Here is a 27,699-nt window from a genome sequence, read left to right as displayed (position 1 = left end):
GAATAAACACAATGGAGAAACTGCAGAGAAGGCAAGACCACTGCACACAAATTAACATCAATACCCCACAAGTGACACAGATGTGCCTGAGCTACACAGACAAAAAAGCTGGTTTTGATAGTGCTACATTTATGCTCTTATTTAGGTTTAGGTTTGGGTGTTGCTTCCAAGGATATTTTAATAAATCATTTTGTCCCTAATTTTCTTTTTAGCATTTTGTAGAGGCAAAAAGTTAATTATGAATAAAAGTAATTTGGTGCAAAGTTGCACAAGGCTCAGATGGCTGGTAGAGGGACAGGTAGATTACCACAGGAAGGAAAGCATTACACATGCAGGTGTAGAAGCAAACTCATCTCAGGTGTAAAATAACATATTTCTCTGTGGCATCTGTACAAGATTTTCTGAAGCAAGCCTGTACCAGGTTTCAAAAAAATGTCTGGCCTGAACCTGAAAATTCTAATGTAGTCTTGCTTCCCTGGACTTCAGATGAAATCAAAAGAACTGAAGTTCATGGAAGTCTCAAGAGCTTAATGTTTCTGAAAATGGGCACAAGCTTATTCAAGAAGCTAACAGCTGATTTAAGGGGCAAATTTTGCAAATGTATTTTAAATGACTCAGCCACTGAGCTTAGGGGACATATTTTTCAAGAAGAAGCCAAGACACCTAGTGAGAATTAGCTGTCACCAATGGGAACAATGAACTGAATATTGATGTATTAATAATGTACTATTCCACAAGTAACAATTGTGTTTTACTCAGAATAGTTGCATTTTTATACATCATCAATATACATTTATTTTTATTCAAGCTTTTCTAGAAAGAATAGCTGGAAAGATTTTGAGGAACATCATTTATGTTAAAAAATCAGGAAGCTAATGAAGTATCTCTGAATTTGATTCCCCACCCTCTCTAGTGCTATAAAGTCAAGGCAACAATCTTTAGGGTGCATGAAAATTCCCCAGGAGAAATGGAGGGTCTAATACCTCTTTTGATGGAACCCGGGAGCCTTTCCTTTTATTCCACCACGTTTCCAACATTGCAATGAAACAGGATAGGACAATCCCTGCAGCGAGGATGCAGAAAACACCTGCAAAACTTTTTATGTCCAGGGCACCTCCTTTCTGTTTGGTATCCACAGATGAGTAAAGATCACACTGACCGTTCTTCGGCCACCACTTATGCTTCAGCACGTCCATGTCGCCATTCTGCTGCAGCTCCAAAATCCTTGGGGAGAAAGCACAGAGGCAGGGGTTACAGTGGGGCAGCAGCACCTGAGAGTGTGTAAATCAGACTGCCTGCAACCTCCCCACGTGTCTTGGAAAGCCAAGCAGCAGATGAACCTGCACAGACTGATTTAGCCAGAAAAAGAAAGCTTGCGTGTGGGCTTTCCTGTTAGGCTGAGCATATGGGTGTCTGTGTGCCACTCCAGATACAGCAAAGCACACTCAAATCTCTCTCTCCTTCTTTTAACAAACTCAATGAAAATGCTTTACTTCATATATTTTCTCAATTGGCTTTTACTAGTCTAGGGCAACTGACTTTCATAGTCCATTAGATATCTGACAATATTTTGCATCCTAATCATTGGATGAGAGACATTTCAATTAAAAAAAATCAGAAGGAATATACATTTCAGATTTACCACATTACACACGACATTGTTGCAAACTGATCTTTATCAGGTCACCTACATTTGCTGCTTTGGAGAGAGAGCAAAGCCATCTTATTGCAGCCAGTGATGACCTAAAGCAGTCTTGCTTGATGTCAGAATGCAACCTGATGATAAGTGGTTCCACAGGAAGGTTCCTTGCTGTGGAATTCACTTGTCCTTGGACCTACACACCCAGCCTCCCACCAAATATTTCCTGGGCAGCTTGCAAGGACAACATATTTAACTAGACTTCTTGTGGGATGAAATGTTTGAGAAATGAGAATTTTGTTTGGAAGAATATTTTCATATTTACTCCATTTATTTCTGATGAGATAGTTTTTTAGTTTTTTGGTTTTTTTAAAGCATCTGGAAATGACTAGAGTAACAGCTGGATGCCCCTGGTTATCCAAGATAAACAATTCAATGATTACACCTAAAAAGAATAAAACAATAGAAAATTTTTCCTTCATGTAATGAATTTGTTTTTCATTTCAGTGTTGGAAGGCAAACAATTACTACTGCAATCATTTGACACAGCATGCAAAAAAGTCCAAGTGCACACAAACCAGCAGAGGTCTGGGATGTTGCTACCAGAGAAACTGTAGTGCAGGAGGAAGGAAAGCTGTCCCTCTGTCTCAGGGCTACCACAACAGCTCAGTGCAGTGATCTGCATCAGCCTCAAAAGAGATCTTGAATGTACCTGGGGCCCACAGGGCAGCTGCTCTGTGCAGAGGTGACTCTGATGCTGCTTCAACTGGTAGTTGTGCCCTTGAGGCCACTTAATTTGCTATGGCACATCCAAATGGCCACATACTTGTGCTGTGGTCTTGCCAGGAATGAGGAGCTTGACACAGCCACCAGTGCTGAAATCCCAGCACAGGTGTGGAGGGAGCTCCCACTTCCCACCTAGTACTATGTCTGGTGGCTGGGATCATGACCTGTTCAGAGGGGAGCAGCTTGTTCACCCCTGTGCTGTCCCAGAGGGAACAGTGCCCTAAAAGGACAGATCACAGGTGGCACATGAGTCCTTAGGGATGTCAGAACCACCTTGTTCATGTAGCTTTGAGTTTGTAAGAAGTGGGACAAATTCTGTGCAGTGCCTGCTGACAGTACATTGCTCAAGGTCCCACCCTGGAGAAAGGCATTCAAGGTCAGAGTTGTCTGGACTACATTTTGACTTCTCCTAAACCCAGATACATCTTGGGGAAGCCTCATTCTGAAGCTTTCTGATGGAGCAGAAGTATCTCAAGGATGGGAGGATAATCTGGTTTGTTGCAAGAGACTGAATAGCTGTTATGAGTCACCTATGTTGAGATGAGCTTTGGAGGGATGGCACCGCAGGCAGGACTGCTGCCATTGCTGCCTGCAGCTGCCTCTTGGGAGTGTGTAGAGACCCAGTGACAGGAGGAGATGCAACTAGGATAAACTGGAAGATAAGAAATTCCAACCAGATAAGAGGAGAATCAGAGAGGTCAAACAATGGAACAGAGAATTTATGGCATCACCACCCCGGTGAAATTCAAAGACCCAGAGGGAAAGACCCAGGGCACATTGACCTGCTCCAGACAAAGGGCTGAACTGGAGACCAGATTACTGCTCTGCAACTGCAAACAGGGTCCATACCCCACCCTGGATCATGCCATACAGTCCTTACAGAAAAAACTCACCATAATTCTGGTTGTCACTGCCCTGGAATCCTGTGGTAGGATCTAGGTGATTATTTTGGCCCAAATATTCCATTCTGAGAGGTCAGCAGGAACAGACAGCCAGCATAAACAGAACCCTTTTGTATAAGTTCTTGTGGAGTAATAGAAAATTAATTTTCAATGCCTAATCCAAACATATGTAGTTTTATATTTAGGAATTACTGTACTATCTTCCCAAGGCAGTAACAGAGCAACATCCATGGGGTTTATTTCTTCCAACAGTGGCTCTAATCCCTGAGCAGGGTGATTTTCTCTCTTTTATTCAGTCAGGAATAGAATGAACCATCCAAATGATTGCTCTATTCTCATTAATTAAATGATTCTTCACTTGTCAGTATAATTCCTGATTACACAAGACATCTTTTTAACAAAAGGCATTTGCATAAAGACACTGAGCTTTGGATTGTTCCTTAACGGAGATTTATCCCTAATTGTACCCCTGGTAATTATTGGCAATTTTCTTTATGGATGTAACATATAAGTTCAATTCTTTAAAGGAAAACATAAAACATGGAAGTAGAAATTGGGGATAGTATTGGTATTATTATAAGGGAGAGCTCAAGAAGTGGAAAGCTTATAACAAGCCATGTTAAACTGCAGCTGCAAACAGATGTTGAGGGATACAATATATATTGAGAGAGAGGATAAGAGCACTAACTATGTTAATGGCATGCAGAGAAAGAGGGAGATCCTGCTTCTGTTAGGTTTCAGAAACACTCCATTTCAGAACTCACCTGTTTATGGAATCAAAAGAATAGTTAACATATTAAGGACATTTAATACTTCCAACCCGTTCCTAGCTATGAAAGTTGCTATCTTTGTATCTCACTGCCGGAAACGAAAATTGCGCTTTTATGGAAATTCCAGGGAAAACAAAGGAGGAAGGGAGGCTCCTTGTAAGCAGGCACGCCGGCACACGGGTTCTGCTATCCCTGCGTGCTGCAAGGAGGCTCCCACACGATGGCACTCTTTCCATAAAAATACGTGGATTTGCCGCAGCGCCTGGTGGCTTCCCCGATACGCTAATCAGACGTACCTATTGGGTGGCAGACACTACAATCACTTCGTTATTTGATTTTCAAATTTAATAAATGACTAAAGCAATAAGGCATTAACTAAATGCTCTGAATGATAATGATCTTCCAATGCTTTAATTCCAGCAAGTGCCTCTCCTTCCTAGTCCCAGATTTTTACAACTGAACTTTTTCCTCAATGGCTTTGGCTCTTTTGAACCTGTTTATTAGTACAGAGTAGTACTGTGAGACATAAACCAGTGGAAATTAATAAGCAGGGTGCATGATTTCCTAATGTTTTGAAATACCATAGTCTTAAAAAGCTTACAAAAGAAACCTATATATTGAAATAATCCGATTTGTCCAAAAAACATGACCTTTAAAACTTGCTTACTGACAGAGTGCAGGTCTTAAATATATTTTTCTTTAGCAAGCAAAGTGATAAGAGTTACATTTTTCAAGGCAATGATGTAAATTTATTGAGCTGCACAAACGAAAGGGTCTGTGTGCACTTTAACTGATTTGGCTCTGAATCCACAGTGCCCAGTGATGTCCTGTGGATATAAACACAGAAAACTAAGCTGCCTGTGCTTTCCAAATCTAACAGGGATGTGAACAAATCCTAATGAATCAATGGGAATAGGGGTGGATTCCACTTAGTAACATACTTTGCTGCTGGCAGTGAAATGGAATTACTCCTCCAAAATACCCACAGATAAAAAAACCCAACTTAATGTGATAGCAAGGTGTCACAAATGCTCTGAAATTGGGACCTCTGTGACAACACCTTTTTTGATCTAATTTCATTCTCAGCTATCAGCAGTGAGCATGAGATATGAGAGGCCATTTACAATGATATTGGAAATGCCAATGTATGTTCTGGGATGTCAAAGGTGACTGAATATCAGCTTCCTGCACCAGGAACATGTTGTCCAGAGGGATAACTTCCCCACTGGCACTGATAAGGAAGAGGATGTGCTAAGGATGAGGTGCTTGGCTCTAGTCAGCAGATCAGACTGCTACAGAGAGCAGATTTGCAGAGCCAAGGTAATGAATGCCCACTGTTGAAGAAGGGGGAAAAATGTAAATAATTAAAAAAAAAAGCTTTAGTTGAATACCTTGGTGGGCTCTGCCTCAGGAGCCTGAGCCAAGGTCCCAGCCCTTGTGCTGGCTCCCATGGGGGGCTCACATGGGTCACCTTTGGGAGCACTCAGTGCTTGCAGATGGGATCAGGCAGTGACAAGAACTCTGGTAACTTCTGCAGTGGTTAGGCAAAAATCATTCCTCTGGCAAAACCTTCTCACTGGAGCTTTTCTATCAAAAATCTGATACAAAGTCTGCAGAATTTGGCTCTCCTCTTCAAGCAAGATATAAAAGCTGGTTTGTAAGCATCCTTCAATTATCAAAGTAGATAGGTAGGGACCCACCAGGAGTGGTTGTGGGTTTTTTACTTAAGCAAAGCAACTGCCTAAATCTTTCACTGCAATATCTGGAGTGATGCCAGCTCCTGTTGCATCTCCCTGAGCAAGCTTTAGGTTCTGGCAAAGCAGGCTCCTCTCTTGGCAGCAGAGCAGCTCTCACTGGTGCCACCTGGAAGGCTGGCTGGAGGCTGTGCTGCCAGAGAGGGATGGCTGCTGCTTAGCCTGGCTGGCTTCCTCATGGGGAAGGAAGCAGGAAATAAGAATGGAGAGAGGCAAGTAGGAGACTCTTGGAGTCCTTTTTATCTCCTCTCCCCTCTCAGTGGTATCTCACTGTCTCACTGAGACCTGGTGAGTTTTCGTATTTCACCCTCATCCTTGAGGTCTGGTGGGAGACACACATTGGTGCTCAAAGGCTTGACCTTGATGCCATAAATCATATTTGTGAGATTTATAGCATCATATGTCAGCCATAAAAAGGATGAGTGGGAAGGTGTAGGGCAGAAGTCATTGTCCTGAGCTGAAAAAAAGAGGGAAGCACTGCCAGTGCCGGCTCCTGAGTGGATGAAGTGACATTGGGAGAGCTTGCAAAATGAACAAAACACCTGGAAGAAGAGATCATTATATCTACATATACAGATATACCAGCCCTTCCTTTGACTAGAGATCTTGATATCTGGGAGAATTTTTGGTTCTGAAGAGACTGTTTTCTGTTTTTCTCTGTGGATATTTTTTTTAAGCCAGCTTTTTAATGAGCTGCCAATCATGGGCTCCATGAGAGGAAATGCTGTATGCCAGCCAAATGCTGCCAGATTAGACGAAGCAGCGCTCCCTTTGCACCCATTCCCACCACTTAACCCAGCAAAAGAGTGCCTGTGGGTCCAGCTGCAAAGCCTGTTTTGTGGCAGGGACTCCAAGCAGATTTCAGCCCAGATTTCAGCCAGGGAGGCCCAGGAGGGCAGGCAGGTGGCTGCCTTCTGATGTGCCCTTCAGCAGTGCTTGGCACCACACTGCTGTCAGCAGGAAGGCAGTGCACAGAAACAAGGATAAGCATCTTGCCTTCCAGAGATGACAGAAGAAGCAGTAGTAAACCAGAGCTGCTGTTCAGCATTAAGGATTTGCATATCAAACAATATTAAAAGAGAGAAAGCAGCTGACCTTCTGCTTTGTTCAGCAACAAACCATTACCCTCCAAAGATGTAGCAATCATCACTTGGATGCCGTAAATTAGTATCACTTTGTTCAATTTAGAGAACTTTTTACTTAAATCTGTTGAACTTACATGGATACTCTCTTTCAAACGCAGAAGGGTAACCTTAAATGAAATGGCACCTGCAGTAAAACGAGATATTAACTCTATCTATTATATGACTGGTGGAATTTGATAAGGATGGCTCTACAATAGTTTTGTTCTAGCTGAACAGCTTTGCTGAGTACATACTAACAATTCAGAAACCCACATAAAGATAAAAATCAAGTTATTAAAGATCTTCTGCTTACTTTTTATACAGAAAAATAGAAGTGAGCTTTAATGGCCTTTCACTGTGAAGAACTTTCCTGCTCAGGAGAAAGCAGCGATAAAAGTATTAGTACTTATTTATGAATCCCAAATGACAAGAGAACATCTACAGACAGTTGCATAAATATGATAAGTTCATTAAGCTCAGTGCTGTTATGGTAAACACCAAATTAATTCATTATGGTGAGTCACGGTACACCGCCAGCCTTATTAAAACAAAGAAATGTACTTTCAAGGTACATTGGTTCCTGTGCACTACCCACATTCCAGCCCTCTTTTAGAAAATTACTTGAAAAATGACAGTTACTAAGCTTTATAAAAATTTCAGTACTTCATGGCCCCATGAACACCCTGGACTTAATTTTCGTCTTGCTTTCATTGCCATAAGCCAAAAGCAAGAGCAGGGACAGCCCGTGGAGTCTGCAGAAGAAGCGAGCAGGCTTTGGTGTGCTCCCCTCCACTGGGACAGCTCTGCCCTGCCCATCCTGGGAAATGTGTCTTTCTAACTGCTCATGCTTCCAAAGCTGCCTCCCAGATCCACAGATCAGCTGTGATGCATGGGACTGCCATAGGACAGAGAGACAGTCCTAAATTTACACTTTCTTCACACTCTTCCCTACAACACTGCAGGTGATATTGTGGCTTTACGAGCAGAATTTATGATTACATGCATACCACTTGAGGACTTGTGTTGCAGGTCCCAAGCAGTATGTAGGTAACTCAGGAGCTCCTCTCATATCTGAAATGAACCAATAATTTCACACAAAGTCAGGAAACCCCAATGTCCAAAGTCAGCAGAGTTTCATCATTAACTTTCAGACGGCAGAGTCCAACATAGAGCACACCTGGGAGGAGCTCCAACCCTTCTGGACAGGCTGTGACAAAAGTGGCATTTTTCTGGATCAAACCTCGATTATCCAACAATGGAAAGCTTGGAACATGCCCGTTCAGCCACTGCATACTTCTTAGATGTCTTCTCCCTCAGCTCTCACCTCACTGAACATTTCCTCCAGTGTCACTTGTCAGCTGACCCCTGCCTGAGAAGCCCTGTGGGTAACAAGCCATGTGAATAACTGTTCTCCTGCTTAGCAGGAGAAAGAAAAAAATGGAAACAAACACTTTAGTTTGACTTTGTTATTGTTTTCTTTTCCAAGACTGAGATGCCAACAGTTATTAGGCTTGATTATTATTTCCAAGTGCATTCTCAGACTTTTTGGACACAAAGCAATAAGACAAACACCAAAAGTTTGCATAAAGAAAACATCAAAATTAAATACTAAAATATTTGTCTATTCTTTTAAGGAATTATTTTTTCTTAATTAGATCATAAGGAATAGCTTTAACTAATCTATTTAGACCCTCTGCTGATGTGCTGTGAGAAGGATAAATAAACTACTTCCCTGAACCTGACCTAGCACTGGATGAACACACAAGCCTTGTCTTCAGCTAAGAGGCAATTACATTAAAAATAAAATTATTAACATAAGATTTTAAGAACTGTGGTGACTAGTGAACTTCATTTTTTATATATTGTATATGTTTAGGCTACCTTTAGAAGTCAAGCACTTATTCCAGCTATGACAATATGGTATTTGCTAATATCAAGACTGGACTCCAATGACTTGACAAGAGGCAGAATGAGAACAAGTGGAAGAGACTCAAGAGAAATGGAAAGGAAAAGAGAGGGAGTCCCATGAAGACCCAGAGCATATCTGCAGTCAGAAAGGCAACACCTTGGGTGGTCTTTGAAAATGTCAGCAGCATCCTTGAGCACACTGTGATATTTGGGTTATTGGGTGCAGGAAAGATCTTTAATTTCACTGTAAGAACCTGGGCATGATCATGTTTGCTTGGGGTCATGCTTTGGGCACTGCAAAGCCTCATTCTTACCCAAACTACCTGCATCTATATTTTGAGAAACACAAGACACATCAGCTACAGTAAGTCCCTTGAAGTGACAGTCTAGAACGGCTCTTTTTACAAGTAAGAGATCTAGGTGGCCCTTGCATATTTGACATTTATCTGCTATTTACCTAAGCAAATATGGCAAAAATATTTGGCTGATGATTCTCTCATGTTTTAAACTGCTTGTACAGTGCTTTTTTAAAGCCGTTAAAAATTAAAAACAAAATGGTCAAAATTTCCTTTTGATAGTATTTAAATGAATGATTTACATATCTTGACTTAAATATCATAATTTGGATTTTAGAGACCCTGAATCAATAGCTTATAGCTATCTCCAAGGTGAACAGAGTTGTTGATAAAATAGGAGAGGCTAGACAAATAAGTACAGAGTCTGAAGATCAAATCACAGTAATACTCTTTGTGTCTGAAATCTGACATTTAAAAATACCTCAAATGCTTTTATCTTCTTGGTACTTGGTTACAGCAGTGAAAGCTTCCCAGATTCATTCCCATACAGGGTTTTAAAAACACTGAGGTCTGAAACCACTACTTGTGTACATGAACATGCAATAACCAACCTTATACATTTAAAGATGTACTGAGGAGCCTCTCCAGACAATCCTTTGGACGATGAAAGTAAAAATGTTTAAGATTATTGTGTAGGATATATTATTACTCCAAAACTTAATTCATTACTTTGATTTGTTCTCCCAAGCAAAAGCATTTCATAGAGGAACCATTTCTAGAGATAGCCCAAAATACATTCCCTCTTTAAAGCCTTTCCTCAGATTATACCAAGGAACACTCTTCAAATACACACAGCAGTATAGAGGCTATCCAGGGATAGCTCTATCTAAGGAAAAGCCACAATTCTGCCTAGAAATTGTAAGAGTCCCTGCTGAATTTACCAGAGGCACTGAAGAGTGGATTGGACTATACTTTAAAAAAATGCTACTTCTCATTCTAATATTATTATTATATTCTAAAGCACCTTGAGGTTTGAGGGATTCTACTTGTGCTGTTAAACCTGAGCATGTTTAAACCTGAGTAAAACCTTTGACACAAGCCTGGCCCCGTTACAACCAGATCTGCCTGAGATGGACACCCTGGAAATATTGCTTAGGGCATCTTGTCTGGTTTGGGCCTTGCTCTGCCTACTCTCCCTTCTAACCTGCATCAGGTAGGACTTCCTCAAGGACATGAGATCATAAATATCTCTACCTCCATAAGCATTCAGATCTTTTATAGATCCCCCAAAGAAGGCTTTTAACCTCTCCTAAAAGAAGATTATGAAAGATAAAGTAGTACAACTTTGCAAGCAAGAAGCTGCCTGAGCGAAGTGCTCTGCTCCATTTGTGTGCAGCACAGACCCATGGGCTGTGCTGCTGCTGCTGCCTTCTGCAACCCTGCTGCTCTTATGGATGGGGAGAGAAGGTAGGAAGATGCTCTTCTTCACCAGACTGAGTGATTACTTTCAGGAGGGCATCAGCATGCCAGGCTGCCACCTCTGTGTCCGTAGGTTTTCTGCCAACAGGAAAACTGCCTAGTGATTGAAATCCTTTCCCGTGCTCTCCCAGGGCTACCAGCAATGTGGAGAGGTGAAAAAGTTTGGCACAGAAACTCTGCTAGGTGCTGGTGTTTAGGAAAGTTAAGAACTCATGGTTCATTGCCCACCTTCCACTGCTGTGTGTGTCCAGAGGGGCTGCAGGCTACTTTGCATGATTGGAATCAGGCTTTAAGCAGCATGGTGTTTGCTTGAAGGATCACACTACCTGAGATTTCCATGTTTTGCAGAAGTGTCTTGATAAGAACCAAGTGCCATTCAATCTGGATAACAATCTGCAGGAGGACTGAGTGTTTATTCTGTTAATAAAAGCATCTCCCTGGTAATGTTGCCATTTTTCAGGAGCTTGGCTGTATTCTTGTCTCACAAAATTTGCCTAATCAGGTCTCCTGGTCTCCTCTGCATTTCAATAAGCAAGGGCTCTACCTGTTCATGTGTGTAATGTTAATTTTTTTTTTTTTTTTTTTTTTTGCCTCTGGATTTTAGTGCTTTGGAATAATGCAGAACAATCAAGACCTACCATTACTTTTGCTGCTGGAGGAAGCAGAGCAGAAAAGAACTAACAAGCAGGAAGATCTGAAGTTTTGCATTTCACCTCATACCTTTTTTCCCCTGAAATGTAGGTCCATATCATTCACACATTGATTACTGACCCGAAGGTTACATTCTATTCAGCTCAGAATAGGAGAAAGGAAACATAAGCTTGCATAGCAATGACAGCACACATCACTTGTATCCTAAAAGTATTCTACAGCTTGACCAACCAAATCTTCAATTACAGCAGATGCCTTGGAGCAAAAATCTTTCATAGCCAGCCAGACCAGATAATGGGCTCACTTGCCCTCCATTATTGTACCTACAGCCATGTCTTTTATGGCATTATTAATCCCACTTGCAGTTTTGCAATTTCCACCATGCCAACCTCAGAGGAGGAATCTTGGTAGCAAATAAATGAACCTTTCCCTCCTTCTCCCTTTACTCCCTCTCCAGCAGACACAGCTCATGAAGCAGCTTCCCATGCAGCTTCCCACAGGGGCCACTAAGCTGGGCTTGCTCATTGTCCCATGCCACAGCTGACTGGCATGGCTCACTGCTACTGAGAGAAAGCAATGCCAGGATTTCCTGTGTAATGTTACAAAACACATCCCATCATTTTCCTGTGCATTGTGCCAGATAAACTGTGGTCGAAAGAAATAACCCCAGAAATAAAATACAAGGCATTCCCTAGTGTTATTCTATCATTTTCCCTGTGCAGAATGCCAATGGCTTTGTAGGAAATTTAACACTTTTATAGTATAGGTCAAAACCAAGAGACTTGGCACTGAGATTCAATTTGGATAAGCCCATGAGCCTGCTCAGTTGATCTGTGCATCTTTTTTTCAAGATCAAGGGCATGAAGTCAAATTCTACAGCTCTTTTTTGGTAGCACAGAGGAGTGAGCTCCTTTCTGCAGGCAGAGGCAGACCTGAGAGCTCTTGGGTGGGGGCTCCTTTTGCTGCCACCCTGCATGTTGTGCAGCTCAGAGCACGGGGCAAGTTTGGTGACAAATTCATCAGAGAGTCTCCCTGGTAAGGGCAGTCAGATGTAGAGCAGATGCAGTCAGATGTGGGGTTTGGAGGAGAGGCAAAAGAGGAGGACCTATATAAAAAAGGTTCACCCAATTTTAGAGGAAGAATCAAGACTATCCTGACTTCTCTTGAAAAAGTTGTCTGGCAGGAGAGATGGAAGCACGAATGTAAGGCTATTTGAAACCCTAATTTCCCAATTCCAGAAAGTAAAAGTTTATTTGTGGGAGGGCAAAGGAGGATACAAACAGGCTTTCATTTTTACCCAGCCAGTTCACCTCTCTCTACCTCTGTGTCAGACTGAAAATCAGGATTCCACTGGATGTCCCTGTCGCCGTGGTGCAAATTCACAGCTGCAGAAGATGGCACACAGTAAATCACTGTCCTCTCACTGAGAGCTGCCATAAATAATGCCACAGGAGCTCCTCCCCTGCAAACAGCAGCTGCCTGCAACTGCTGGGAGCAAAGCTGTAATGCAGCCCCCAGGTAGGGAACAGAGAGAAGGTAAACCAGAACAGTCTGGAAAATAAGATCCTGTGATTTATCATCACATCGTCTTGTAAGTCTCTCAAAATATTTGTCTCTTTTCTTCCACAGGAGAATTTCTAGATGAATTTATCATAACTTTTGACAAATTTCAGGAATGCCCTATGTTAATGCTCCGAAAATATCTAGTCTTAAAAGTATTTTCATTAACAGCAAGTGTTACCACTCTGCTGATACAGAGCAGAAAGCTGAGTCAGGAGCCATGAAGCAAAAATGGAAAGATCAAATCTCAGCTAAGTGGTGAAAGCAGAGGCTGAACCCAGTTCCTGGTCTCTCTGCTCCTTTTTGCAGTTGGTCTATTTGTCTGATTTCCTAAGAGAAGTGTGGAGCAAAGAGAAGGCAAGGGAAAAGAGCAGTTTGGCAGCCTACATGACAGGTGGAAAAGGCTGAAGACGTGGAAATGTATTAGCCATGACTTCCCCAGCAAGCAGCTGGCTGACTCTATTGCTCAGTCTCTGCATCACTGACAGCTCTGAAGGCTTGTGCTGCAGCACAGCCTCTCTATGGCTGGCCACAGGCATTTCCCAAACACAGGCACAACCTTGGGGGCACCAGCAAGACCAAGATCTGGGCAGGACTGGCCCAGAGGGGAACTCCAAAGCAACAGGGACTGGAAGGCACATGGCCCTCATGGGCAGTACCACAGCCCCTCTCCAGCTGCAAAGGGATTAGAGCAGCACCAGCAGCCAGGAACACAGGGGGATGGTGGAAGAAAGAACTGATGTCCTTCCCTACATTGCCAGCAAAGCTGCAGCAATTCCCAGCCCTTTACAGCCCCACTTGGCACCTTGAGCTCTGCACCATTCGCACCTTGGATCACACAGCTGTCCTAAACTGCAATTTCTGCACCTAATTTGGATCAGACAAGCTCCAGGGGATGCTTCTCTCCCTGGCAGCACTTGACTGAAGAGAGACATCAAGGATATGTATGGCACAGCTCACGGACACAGCCTGCAGATGGGGCTAAATAGATAAAATCCTCAGGTAATGTCAGATTCATTCCTCTCCTGGCAAAAAAAAGCAGGAGCAGGGGCATTTTCCAGTTCTGTAAATACCTTTTTTTGATAAAGATGTATTCAAACTCTGAAAATTGGTTAAAAGAAAAAGAAAAAAAAAAACCAACCAAAAAAGACACTAGGAACATTCAGATATAAAGATATGGCTGTGATTGATTGTAGGGATTGTGACTGTAGAAGGAGATTTACACGGAGATGGTTCTGTGGACATTTAAAATTGGGCAGATTCCAGTGAGCTTTGGTTTTTTTTTTTTTTAAAGACTAGTTTCTAATTCTGATTTAATGATAAACTAAGAAGATTTGTGTTTTTTTCCCTTCCAATCTTCTCTTTTTGGTTGGGTTTCAGATCAAACTGGATATTCTGACCAAATTTTTCAGAGAGCAAGATGCACACACAGGATGTAGGCAGACTGGGTTCCTATCCTTCTTGCCTGGTTCAAAGTAAGGACTGAAAGTGAGATCTCCTTTAAAATGGAGGTTATCAGGTAGAAAAGTCATGCCAGAGACAGAGATAAGAGTCTCTTGCCCCTGCAAGTAAATCTTTACTTGAGGAAGGTACTGCAGGGGGCAGGAAAATCAGATACAGGAATCTGCCTGCATTAAGGAAAGCTGTACACCTCTGGAAAAAATCAGATACTGAAGCTTAGGTTTCTTCTTATTTTCCCCCCTTTGAAACAGAATGTTTGTTTTCCAGCCAGCTCTTTGAAAAACTGGAATTAAATCCCCAGCACAGCATTTCTCTGCTGGAGAGGGGCACCTTCAGCTGTAGCACTGCTGGACCAGAGCCTGCACCAGCCACTCATCACCCTCTCTGGCAAAGGAGGATGCAAAAAGTCAAAGCTCACCTACACTGCCTGCTCAGGAAAAGCTCTTTGTACCAGTTAAAAGATTCTGGAGGGCCAGCAGCACCACTGCCTGCTCTGCAGAAGTCAGAGCAAACCTCTGACCCTCACCTTGTCTCCACTCCTGTTGGAACCCAGGACATCTCTTTGGTTGCCCTGGATGGCTCGAGCCCCTGCCAGGGGGCTCAGAGACCTTGACACAGAGCCCAAGACCCCTGTGCCTTTGATTTTGACCCAAGGAAAAATCACCAACCTTATATGAGGATTTACAAGCCATGAAAGTTTAAGTAGAATGAAAGTTTGTCACAGAGTGAAAAGTAGAATTTTGGGGTTTTTAGAATGGGGGCTTGGGGGAGGGATTTGGGCGTGCCTTGTCCTTCTTTCTCCTTCTTCCTAGCCTTTGTCTTCTGGGTGATGGTGGCACATTTGGATTGGTTTAGGGTAGAGATGGACTGTCTAACATAGGTGATAGTATTGGAAAATGATTGTAAATAATGTACATGTAGTTTTTAGTATAAAAAGGCAACACCACCCCGAAGGCGGGCAGCGTGCCACTGACTGACCTGCTGAACAGGCCTCACCAGGCCAGGGAAAGAATGTTATAGATAACAGAAAATAAACAACCTTGAAAACCAGAACAGAAGAATCCTGACTCCTTCTTCAGTTGGCAGACTGAGAAAAGAGACTCTCTAACACATCTCAAGGTCATCCTGACCACAAAGACCCCCAAAGACACTGCCATGCCTCCAGACGAACAGAGACATCCCAACCATTTGCGTGTGGAGCACGAGGCCATGCTGGTGGTGACACCACCCCTGCTGCCCAAGGAGCCTCTAACCAGGCCCTGGGACTTCTGATGGTGTGCTACAGGTGAGAGGCACCACAGGAAGCTGAGCCAGCTGCAGAACAGGGCAGCAGAGTTTTCCCCCTTGCTGGAAACCCAAGGCAGCCACTCCTGTTACAGGGATGGGAGGCTTGTTTTGTTTTACTGCCACTGCTGGCAGAGAGGGAAGCCAGGCCAGGCAGCCCAGCACAGAAAGTTTTGCAGGCAAAAAGATAACTTACACTGGCTGATTTTCTTCCTATAATTGTTTTACTTTAGGGCAGTAATGCTGAGAAAATTGTTGGTTCTTTTCACATCTACAAGAGAATTCAGGTTTTATGTCTTGTCCACGATAGATAAGCTCCTTAAGACTGTGCACATATTTGCAAATTGAATTAATATTTAGCATTGTAAACTTGATTTTTCCAACCTTATTTTTAGTGCAAGCATTCAATCTAACCAGGTTTTAAGTGAAACCCTTCAGAGTGAAGAATGAAGTCCAAAATTACTGCTTTCTTTTAAAATCTCTTTCTTAATTAAAAAAAAAAAGAAAATAAATGCCATGTGAAGACTCACAAACTGAGGGGGTTTAGTAGAAATAGAAATTCACATTTCATTTTAAAATAATTTTAGGACACTTTTAGGATTCCTCTTTTGTAATTGTACTTCAGAGGACATGAACCTATTTTATATTTACCTCTGTTACGTCTTCCAACTCCTATGCATACGCCCGTGGCTAGGAAGAGACTTTACTGGAAAAGTGACCACATTACAGTGGCTTCTGGAATACCTAAGCTTTGTTTACCTGCTTAGATTTTTAAACCAGGATGAGGGCTCTGCTTTCAAGACAGATTAAGGTCACACGGTTGCTTGAGGTCTGATGTTCAGAAAACACATGGAGAAAACTCCATGCTCCTAGGACACGCTGATCTTTTGCCCTGTCAACATTTCCACCTCTCCTAATGAAGCCTTTCCCTTAAAGGATGAGCTGAGGAAGGCCAATGAAAACTTCGGATCTGCATTTTTTCAGTTGTTTTCCTCTTGCTTACAGTGTGCATTGCTGTGGGGTAGAACCCCAGAGTGTAACTCTGAGATGCTTGAAAACCAGAGAGGTCTTCAAGAGAATGAAACCAGAGAATGAAAGATGCATTTCCTTTTCTCTAAATGTATCCCTTTTGAAAAGCTAATCTCTTATTTTGGGGGCCTCTGATTCCCAGCTTTGGGTGAAGACCATCACTATTTATTTTCAGCCTGCAATCATGGGGATGTAATACACTCCTGTTTACCTCATAATACCAGCTGACTTTTGCTTTATAGATGACAAGTTTAAGAGGAGGCAAAATAGATCACACACAAAGGCAAGAAAGATTAGGAGATAAAGGGTTATGAGCTGAGGTCAAGATGAGCAATCACACACTAAGAAAAGAGAGGCAGAGATGGGTCGTGAGTGGAGATGGGAAATACATGACAGGAAGCAGTGATGTGATCAGGCTGGTAGAGATAATAGGGTAGCTGAGCTGAGACAGGATGTTTAACCCAGAAAATGGGAGGAAAAGTCTCCCTTAGCTGAGGGAGATGTTCCTGGGTTGGTGGGTGCACTAAGACATGGTGCTGGCAGAGTCACCAGCAAATCTTTCCCTAACTAGGGCACATGGCCCCACGGACATTTAGTGCCTAATTCTCTGTCAAGCTTTTGACCTTCTGTGCCTTGCTGGAGCTGCTCTCCTCAACTAAAGGTTTAGTGGAGGGGATGGGGCTGTCAAGCTGATTGACCTCATTTGACTGGAGAGGGAGTAGTGGCAATGTGGGTAAGTGGCTGAGAGAAGTAAATGAACTAATTTAAGTCTCCCTGCCTTCTATTGCTGTAAATCTCAGATGAGGGATTTTTCTGCTTTTCTGACAGCCTGATAAAAACCCAGAGTTACCTTGTAAGGGGTACTGGAGAGCCAGGTGCTCACGTGCTCTGCAGAGACACGTAAAAATGGCACAAGACTTGCTAGTTCCTGGGCCTTAAAATGCAATTAGTTTAATTTCTTTTCATACTGACACATAGTATGTAACAACAGTACATTATCTCCCAAGATGAAAATTTCAGGCAATGTTTTCCAAATCGGCTAAATAAATGAGCAGCTCAGGATTTTGCAAAAATACGCCATAGGCTTGGGCAATTTTACCTTTCTTGACACATTATGAGGTGCACCCAATCCAGCCCTAACCACTACAGAACAAGTGCTGCCTGTCGCTGAATCCCTGACTATTTTGTACATTTATTTTTTTTGCAGCAATATACCAGAGGAGTGGCAGCAGGTTTGGGGATTATGAGCACCACAAAAGGAGTGCAAAATTCAACCACAAGGAGCACGTGTTACAACATTTCCTCATGTGGAGGTGCTGTTTAAAGAGAGGTGAACATTTCCTGCACAAGAGCTTTTTACTCTGGTACAATAGAGGATCTCAGCACTGAGAGCACCAGGCACAGAGCCCTGTCAGAACAGAGCAGCAGGCAAACCCCATCATCTTTATGGAGCATGCAATGACACACATGGCAGCCAAGCAGCTGAGCTATTTTCCTCCTTGTAATTACTGACAGCAGCACTTCTCAACCTGCACAGCTCTGCCCCCCTGAAATGCTGCGAGGTGTGAAGGCCTCACCTCAGGAGCCATCAAATATGATAAGGCACAAAAAGCTCTTAATTAGGCTGCCGTGGTTTAGAGGAAGAATTTAACACAGGTGAAGCTTTTGAGAGAGGTCCCTGTCTCGTGGTGCTCATACAACATGAGCTCCAGGACATTACTGATCCTGACAGAAAATACAGAATGACTCCCCAGCTCCCTCCTGGTTCCAAGGGGCAGGTGGGAAGAGCAGCCATGTGAAGCTGTACTGACAGCATCTGATTTTCCTCCAACACACAGGACTCGCTGTGCAGAGATAAAAAGTAGTGCAGCCATAGCCACCTTGCCTAGCTGATGCCTTTATGGTTTGCATCTGATAGAAGCCTGGTTCAGAAAAGGTCCCCAGCACAGACACTTTGTTAAGAATGGAGAGCACAGCCTTTAAGAAATGGAGCCTTTTTTACATTATACCAGATTTTTATCTGTTCCCACTGGGCCAAGTTAAGCAAAAAACACCCCTCAGCTGACTCATTTCAGCAGCCAACAGTTGCTCAGTTTTTTCTTATTAGCAACTTCTAAAAGATTTCTCAGGTTAAAAAGCCCACAACTAGCTAGAAAAATAAGATAAAAGACATCCATTGAAAAAATAATTATCTTAATTATACCACAGCTTTGTCCTCCAAAGAGAAGGTAGTTTTACCACAAGACAGCACTGCTCTAATGGAGGATGCACTTTAAACAGGACTATGGTTTGCACACTGCAGTGAACTTCTAACCCCATACAACTTGTATTTACTGCATTTCAGAATTGTACTAGTGGATAAAAACCACTCCCTCCATTTTTTACCCCCCCTGGAACTGCAGATCCATTTTGCCATTCTCTCCTATTATGGGACTAAACATCCCAAATGCCACGATAGTCCACAAAATAAATCAATAGAAGTGATATTTTACTCAGTGGGTTTGTGGGGTTGTTGTTTGGTTTGTTGTTTGGTTTTTTTGCTCTCTCATTATTCTCTCCCATCCCCTTATTATTCTGTCCATCTCCAAGGTAAAGCTGAATGCACTGAATTGCTATGGATGCCTGCTCCACAGGAGACTGCTGGAAAGGAGTTATTGGCAAATAACCTTTTTTTTTTCTGTGATGGCTCTTTTGCCATGCCTCCAGCAAAACAGAAAAAAAAATCCCCCTTATTGTAGGTAACCTTACCTTCCCTTTGCTAATATCAGGTATTGCACTGCACTCTCCTGTTGGCAATTGACCAAGATGTTAATTCTGAAAAATCACATCATCTGCAGTCACAGATCATAGAACAAAGCTGTTGCTTTGCATGTTCAGAAATCCATTAAGGGCATCTTCACATGCTGGATGCTGAAGTGTCTCTGGCCAAGAAAATCTGTAGCAGATTTTGAAGATATAGTCCTATTTTACACAGCACTTATCTTAACAGAAACAGCATTAAAAGAATTTGTCTGCTGCATTTTTTTTTTCCTGCAGTGTTGCAAATACTCAAATTCACTATCAGGTTATCCTTTTAGAAGAAGAACCTGTCCTTTTCAGATTTGGCATGAAACTGGCCTCTCCTGGGTGGGAGTCAAGACTTGGAGAGCATCAGATTCATTCTGAGACTTCAGGCCATCTCATAAAGCTCACAGAGGAGATACAGGATGGAAGATTCATGCAAGCCTTAAACTTACACAGGAGGAGCTCCTGATCAAGAGTTGCTCTTGAAAGGCACAAGGGCAGTTTTTTTTAATAAAGACTGGAGTGCACAACCACAGCTTTGAGGAGCCCTTGTCAGTCGAGGTAAGAAAACTCATATTTGTGATTAGAATGAGATGTGACAGCTATGAAAACCAAACCTTAAGAAAACCAAAATGACTTAAAAATAGGAAGCTACTTGAAGATTCACTTCTACATAGCTTCTTCACAGGTTTGAAAAGGTATCCTGTTGCCACCAGTTTAGTCTGGTAATCAGCACCACCAACAAGCTCTCAGCTTACAGCAGACTTTAGCTGGCACAGAACACGTTCCATCTACTTGCTTGGATGTAGATGGGACAGAAAGGAACGCCAGTACTAAAGCAGAGACCCACAACTTCCCAAGATTATCCCAGGAAGCTGGAGGATGTCACTCCTCCATGCACCTGGAAGTACTTCTTCTGAAGCCCCAAGAGCTCTGGAAAACTGTCTATCAAAACGAAGCACAGATTTGGTGTTCTGGGGCTATGCTGGTGGGCGGATGCTGGATGGATCATCCCAATATTGGTGCCAGAAACTATTGTCAAGAAAGAACACTGGGACTCTTGGGAGTATCCTGGAAGCTTTCAGACTTGTGGAAGATCCAGGCAGGGTCACCCAGCTCAGGAAAGCATTTCTCAACAGGAACACATGAAAGGCACGAGCACGGCACTGTCACGGGCAGAGACCCCGTACCAGAATATCGGGTCACTCATCTCTGGCAGACCCTCAGAGATAACAGAAATGGGATTTCCACCTTCACCAGGCATAGACACAATTTGAAGAAGTGTTGGAAAGTGCACCTCCTGAATCCAACAAGAAAAGTTAGGCCCAAAGGCACTTTTCCAGTCAATTTTCATTAATTAGGTTTTTATCTCAGTGGTCTACTTCGAGTTCACAAAACAACTTATGACAAAGACATTTCCTTTTCTGTCAAGAATGCATCACCCACCATGGACCCATTACTGATATGGACAAAGCATAACAGGATTTATTTTTATCTTAAGCACCACTTGGGAAACTAGTTGCAATTCTCTTAATTTATCTACGTTAAAAAACCCAATTAAATAACCTGCTCAACATCTGTTCAAGATTCTTTTTGATGAAAGTCATATGTAGTGCAAAGTAAATAGGAAATCTAAATATTCCATGCAAATATCAAGACACTCTAAATATTGTGATCCTACACCATGCAGAGTGTCAACAGTGACAATGAAGGCAGGATTTACTGCTCATGGTCCAAATACACAAAACACCATTAATTCTAGTGCTTCCAGTAGCTGATCTACTTTATGCAGAAAAATTACACTCAAATGTGAGTCCAAATTTGAGCTATGCGAGATGAACTGGTAAAAATACTTGAAAGTTAAGTCTTGCAATGGTAAAATAATTTAAAAATAAAAATTATATTTTCAGCACCCAGCTTATATAATTGCCCATTTCCAAGAAGGAAGTTTGGCTGAATTTTTGATAATTTTAATACAATACCTTATTCATCAGGGTGGCTTGTAAAACATCATTTAAATGAGAATGGTGAGACTTGCAATTTCTTTTTTAGTTCAAATAGAGTTGTTCATACTTGCATTTCTCATTTTTCCTCATGGATTTCCAGTGAACTTTTTTACATCTTTTCCTAGGGATGGTTGTAATATTTTTGAGCATTACCTTCCGTAGAAGAGCTGTCTCCTTCTTAAAGATTCAGAGGTAATAACCAGCCAATACAGATTCAGTTCTTTTGCCAGGGAACAGCCACCCTCATACAGAGAGCCTGATTTGCAACCTTGTTGAAGTGGAGACAAAATAATGCAAAGCAAAAATCGATCTTTTATTCTGTGCGGCCAGGGAAAAATGCATTTCCACTACAAAATCCAAATTCCTTTCAGAGTTTCTATGTCCTCATTCAGGTACAATGAACAACCACATGGGCTATATCTACTCTCCTGTCTTGATCCATAAATATCATTAAGGGAAGTGTTTCTGCAAGAAACCTTTGTCTAAGGGATACTGCAAAACCTGACACTCAATTCTAGAAATCTGGTTTCAAGCCATGGAAACTAAAAATAGGTCTGTATAAAGTTGATATAAATTACTTGCTTTCTTTCTGTTCTAGAATAACCTAAACCCACTCAGTTCTCTCTCATTTTGATAAACTGAATAGCTTAAGCTTCTAGCATCATTCATGGTAATAATGTTTCTCATATTCCAGACTGCTTATGTAGCTCTGAATTTTTATGATGTATCTGTAGCAGAAATGAACTTAGTATTAATGACCAATAAAAATACCACCAGTGTTGCATACAGAAACAAAAAGTCCCTTTTTCCCTGCACAGTAGCATCAAACTTCTGTATTCAATTTCCATTATTTTTCCTCAGGACTCTACAAATAATTAATTTTAGTGCCTGTTTGTAATAGAAAAAAATAATTTAATTTCTAACAAAATATTAAATCTGGCCTAGAGTAAAATGCTTCCTCCCTTCCTTCCTTTAAGCACCAAAGGACTTCTGCTTTTTAAGGTGAAATAAAAAAACAACTACATTTAAAATTAATTTTGAATAGAAAAAATGTTATTCAAATTTTTATGTAAATATTTATCATTCCTTTCTTGGCCCAGTTTCTGAGTGAAAAAAAAGTTTATGTGACCATCTCAGCTTTGTTTTTGTCTTCTCTTCTTTTCCTTCCTGAAATCATCTCAACAATTTCTATGAGGGCAAATTTGGGTTAAGGCAAACTGCAAAGCCCCAATGACTGCAAAGGTCTAATTTCTTCTATGCACTTTACTCTGCTTCAGAGTGAACCAAGTCAAGTGAGAATACAAAACATTTTGAGAAATAATCCTTACACACACAGTTTAGAAGTTTAGATTTACACAAACAGTTTAGATTGTAGCAACCTGAAATCAGGGCCTCAGTAATGCCAAAAGAAAAGGAGGGTGTATCAGGTCACTCAAGGCAAGGTGCAGTTTGGAGAAAGTTTATTAATTGTGATGCTAAGTTAGCACTGAGCTGCAGCAGCTGGCAGCTAGGGAAGCAAAGAAATGGACCTGTTTGAAATGTGAGTGACACTGATTTGAAAATTTTGAAAACTATGAACTCTGGACCCAGGGGTGTCATTTTATAGCTAATTTTCAGAGAGCTAATACACAGCAGTCAGTGCTGGAATAAGCCAACACATCTCACTGAACTACTTATTGTCAGAACCACAGCTGTGATACACACGGTTACTATTCCACAAAACAGCCCTGGTATTACTTTTTAAAAGGGTAATAAATGCAATAAAAGGTTCTCAGCCACTGCAAGAGCAATAACAATATTAATGTAATTTGAAAAGATGGTCAAAACCCTTTGCTAATGCTCATGAATCATCAGCTGCTTTTGCAATTTAACTGCTGTGTTTGGAAATTGCATTTCCCCACTCATTCACATTATTCTGACCATTCTTCCAGTCTGTCTGTTTTATAAAGTCATCACATGTCCAAGAAACAGCAATCATGAACCGTGAATGTGCTTTTGTCCTGCTTTCATTACAGAGAAGGAAAATAGACTTGCACGTGCCCCTTCTGAGCAAGAAAATTCATCCTTCCCAACAAGCAGCTCTTTTTAATGATAGCAGCTCCATGAGCTGCTGCTGGAGCTGCTATCATCAAAAAGGTCCTCTCTGGGGGACATCTTCACTTGTGATTGGGTTTTGGCAAAGACAAAGGGATGCTTGATGTGGGAAGGGAGGATGGAAAGAGTTTCCACCATTTTATCAGTGTGCAAGTGAAGTTAAACAACATCTGAAGTATTTTTGGAGAAAGCCCAAACCTGGTTTCTGATACACAGTGGGTTTCTATTCAGGCCAGAAGCAATAACCATACACAGAAATAAAACAAGCAGAGGTGGAGTTGGTCCTGACCTGTGGAGTTTCCTACAGTCTCATGCAAGAAAGAAGTCATTACACTCTCCACAGGGCAATGAGACTAAAAATAAACCTGATAGGTGAGCAAAGGCCTGGATGTGGCAGGGCCTAAGTGAGATTTTGTGTCCCTGCACCAGAAGACTAGAGGAAAAAAAGATTTCATCTCTTCTTGCAAGCTGTTTCCACTTTTGTTCCTGAAATTGCGTTTTGTCGGTAACGTAGGTTGCTAAGGAGGGGAAAAGCAGAGAGAAGCCAGGGAAGAGGGAGGTGGCCCAGCTAACCAGGGCAGAATTTCAAGGAGTAAAATGCTGAGCATGGGACTGCAGTACTTCCAGACTGCTGAGGAGCCTTCCTCCTTTCTGTCCTTTGGGATAAACCCCTGGAACAAAAACTCTCCTCTCTTCCTGCACACTTCCTTCTACCCATCCTGCCAACTCCAGCTGAGCGGGCAGACTGTCTGACACGGCACAAGAAGGGCAGGTATGCTCCATGTTGGTGTTCATTAAATTATTTGCCTTGCCGTATAAAATTCATTTGTTTTCTTTCCTCTCCCCACATCCTCATGTTACATCTTCAGAGCAGACCTTTCCATGGGAGGATGGTGTGGGAGAACTACATTTGCTACAGAAAGATAAACACCCTTGTAAAAGGCAAAAATGAACCAAAATCTCTATTTCAAAATACCAGGACAGCCAAAATACCAACAAGCAAAAATCATTCTGAATAAAGTTTTAGTGAAATATAGAAAGCTGGCAGGAATGGTTCAGAGTGTGAAAAATTGTGACTAATAAACAATATGAGTTCTGTTTTACTATAAAATCTCATCACATAAAAAAATTGTTCCTGTGAATCATCCTTGATGCTGGTGAGCAGACTCTGTTGAGAGCACAATGTCTGCACTGTCCATAAATATCACCATGGCCAGTAAACCCAAGGCAATGACAAGGGGGCTGTAAAACCATGGAGGGTGCCATATACTGCAGTGGTTGTAAAAAATGTCATAAAAGAAAAATAATCTTTTATTAAATCTTTTGTTTGGGAGGAGCTTTGTATTTGTACAGGGCATTTAGCACCTAGGATAGCTTTCTAAAAGCAGCTGTCTCTCTGCCCTTAAAGTGGATTTGGAGTCCTGTAAAGTTCTAAAATTACTTCAGCCAAGAATGTTCCTATGTTTCCTATGTTCTCAGCTGAGACCAAACCTTCAGTGCCTTGCTCAAATATTTTCAATTGAAACATGCAGAAGGTTCAGGAAAAAAAAAGTTACTATTTTCTTCTAAAAACTCAACACACAACAGTAAAAGCTCAGTAGGGAAGTGCAAAGTCTGACATCTAAAAAGCTACACACAAGCCAACTATAACTGAACACCATCCATTTTATTTATCTCATGTAGCCAAAGGTAGTGGCAGGGTAAGACAGTTGTGTGAGGCCTGATGGGCCAAGTGTTGTGCTGTGGTTTAGCACCACAGATGGCAACCAGGCTGTTATTGTTCTTTTCCTGCAAGGGCATACATCTGGAAGCACTCTGGGGCATCCATAAAAATCAGAATGGTAGGGGTTTCTGAAGAGCATCTATCTTCCAAGATAAAGGGAAAATTTGGTTTTGACCTCTAGACTGTTTCCTGGACTTAAGGCAAATACTAAAGGACCTTCAGTGCCCCGGGCAGAGTGGAGACAGCTCACAGGAAGATGCAAATGTTATAAAACTCAGTTAAACTGCCTTCAGTTCAGCTATCAGGACTGACAGGTTTATGACCAAAGCAAAGGAATTTTACCATTAAAAAGACAGACACAGCATTTTCTCAGACTATACAGACAGATGCTGATTATTTCAATGATATAAAGTAAGTATACTGCTTTACAAAATAAATTAATATTTTACAGGTTTGATAGCATTTGTCAATATGTGCAATCTTAACAAAATACCATATGCTCTAGAGATTAAGTATGGCTCTTGTGTAATGCCAAATGAGTACTCTGGGAGTTGTTTTTGCATATTAGAGGTTTAGAAGTTATTCCTTAGAGCATTAATATTTCCTTTGGAATAGCACATTAACAGCAAATCCAGCAAAACCCCTTCACATTACACTATAAAACAAATCTAAAACAAACTACTCTCACCCACAGAGAGGGTAGGATAATCTTAGGATAATTCCACACTTCTTGTTCTTACTAAGAAAGACATAAATTCAATCTTTATCATCTTTTCTATTACAACACAGTCTCTTTCTGTTAGGACATGCAGACTCTAATCAAACACAAATGCTTACTTAAACCAGTCAAGCTCTGTGTATTTTGTACTAAAGCCAGCATACTGTACCTAATTAACCCTTCTGCTTTTCTGGCTGTGTTGCTCGGATGGCTCTGAACTGAGGACTAAACCCATGACAATGAAATTTTAGTGAAGAGCTCAAGAGGGAAAAATTGCACTCCATCCACCTTAGCCTTTTGTGGCATAAACCAGTAGCATTTTTAATATGGCCTGTATTCCACCAAAATGCATCCCACAGATACTTCTGGAACAGCACTAAGGGGGAGGAGGGCAGCCCTATTTCCCCCCAGACAAGATTTGCAGAATCATACTATAGGTATAAGGGCAGTATTTGCTCCTGCAGGCACAGTAACTCAATTTCCAGGCTATAATTGGATGATGTGGTTTGCACCATCTCCAGAACCCCTTGATGGAATTACATCTGCCTGATAAATTATATAGTTTTCAGAATGGTGTTTTACACAGAGCATGGAGCCCTGGGTCCTAATATCTTGATGGGTATCATCTACCTTCTGCTCCTGACATCCCAAGGGAGGCTTGAAATAATATGAGCTGCCCTTTGCTTGGAGGTGAGGCCGAATGGGAATGCCCAGGGGAGAGCTCATGGAAGCCTTCTCCTTTCCAAAGGGTCTTTGCTTTCACAGTTCATTCTCCCTCCCTGGGCTAAGCAGAGAAACTGGAAGCAGGAGGAAAAGGGATGTCTGTGGCTGTCTACAGCTCCTTTTCTTCCCACAGAAAAGCAGTACAAATGCACAAAGCATCAGCCACTGGGTTTCAATGTGCTTGGTAAACTGCAAGCACAACTGGCACCAGGGACAGGCTGCAGTGGCTGGGTTGACCCAGTATGTCTTTATTAAAGTATCTCAGTGCTCTTTTACACCTGAAATTTTGATGTGTTGAAACAAAGTAGGAGTTAAGAAGGATTACATTTAGGCTTCCTCTGATGCTTTTATGCAGAAGACAGTATATACCAAGGGAGTGAATTTCAATCTCAGAATGTGGAAGGAATTGAAAAATAACCTATATATAACTGCAGTAGTCCTAATGGCAGCCTAAACCCCTGAGAACCAATGCAAAAAAAGGGCCTGCCTTCCTCTATGTATCCCCTGACTAAAAGAGAATACACAATGAGGTTGGACAGAGAATAAATGAATGAGAAAATAGTCATTTAGTATACTTATTTAATTAGTTCTTTCTGCTTCTAATGGTAATGTGGCAGAATACGAGACTGAAGAGAACAAGGTGGCTGCCTATGGCATAATTAGGCCTTTTAAGGAGGCAGAGAAAGACATCAGTCTGCACAGGCTGGTAGGGAAAGCAACTTCTGTGAGCACCCAATTTCCATATCTGGAAACACACAGCTTCTTTAATGAATGCCTCGGATAAAGCATTTAGGCTTTTTGTTATAATTTTAAAATAAAACCCAACTGTTACCCACCAGCTGAAAATCTTGGATTTTCTTTGCATTACTGGAGACCTCAGACTTGGGGCTCTCTGGCCCTAAATATGTAAAATATGACTTTAACACGTGAATATTTTTTTTTAATAAGAGGTGAATAAGAACGGGACAGCAAGAATGGAAGTCCCCAGAAGGAAGGACTGCCCAAACC

General features: G+C 41.8%; 1 protein-coding gene across 7 annotated transcripts in view; it reads right to left on the bottom strand.

The window, feature by feature from the left end:
• Positions 1-27,699, bottom strand: part of GRID2 (glutamate ionotropic receptor delta type subunit 2) — a 681,787-nt gene that overhangs the window by 5,882 nt on the left and 648,206 nt on the right. For all 7 annotated transcript variants that reach the window (XR_011679913.1, XR_011679915.1, XR_011679917.1 and 4 more), the window contains exon 15: positions 984-1,224. Coding sequence is in view for 2 of the 7 variants with exons in the window: in XM_071431643.1 (XP_071287744.1) it covers positions 984-1,224 (241 nt within the window). In the remaining 5 variants the exon portion in view is untranslated. The remainder of the gene's footprint in view (positions 1-983; positions 1,225-27,699) is intronic.

This window comes from Agelaius tricolor, unplaced genomic scaffold (assembly GCF_023055355.1).
Source record: "Agelaius tricolor isolate 1412-34295 unplaced genomic scaffold, bAgeTri1.0.p SCAF_8, whole genome shotgun sequence".
Lineage (NCBI taxonomy): Eukaryota > Metazoa > Chordata > Aves > Passeriformes > Icteridae > Agelaius > Agelaius tricolor.
Note: the sequence above shows the minus strand (reverse complement) of the source record. Positions and strands in the feature narration are given on the sequence as shown.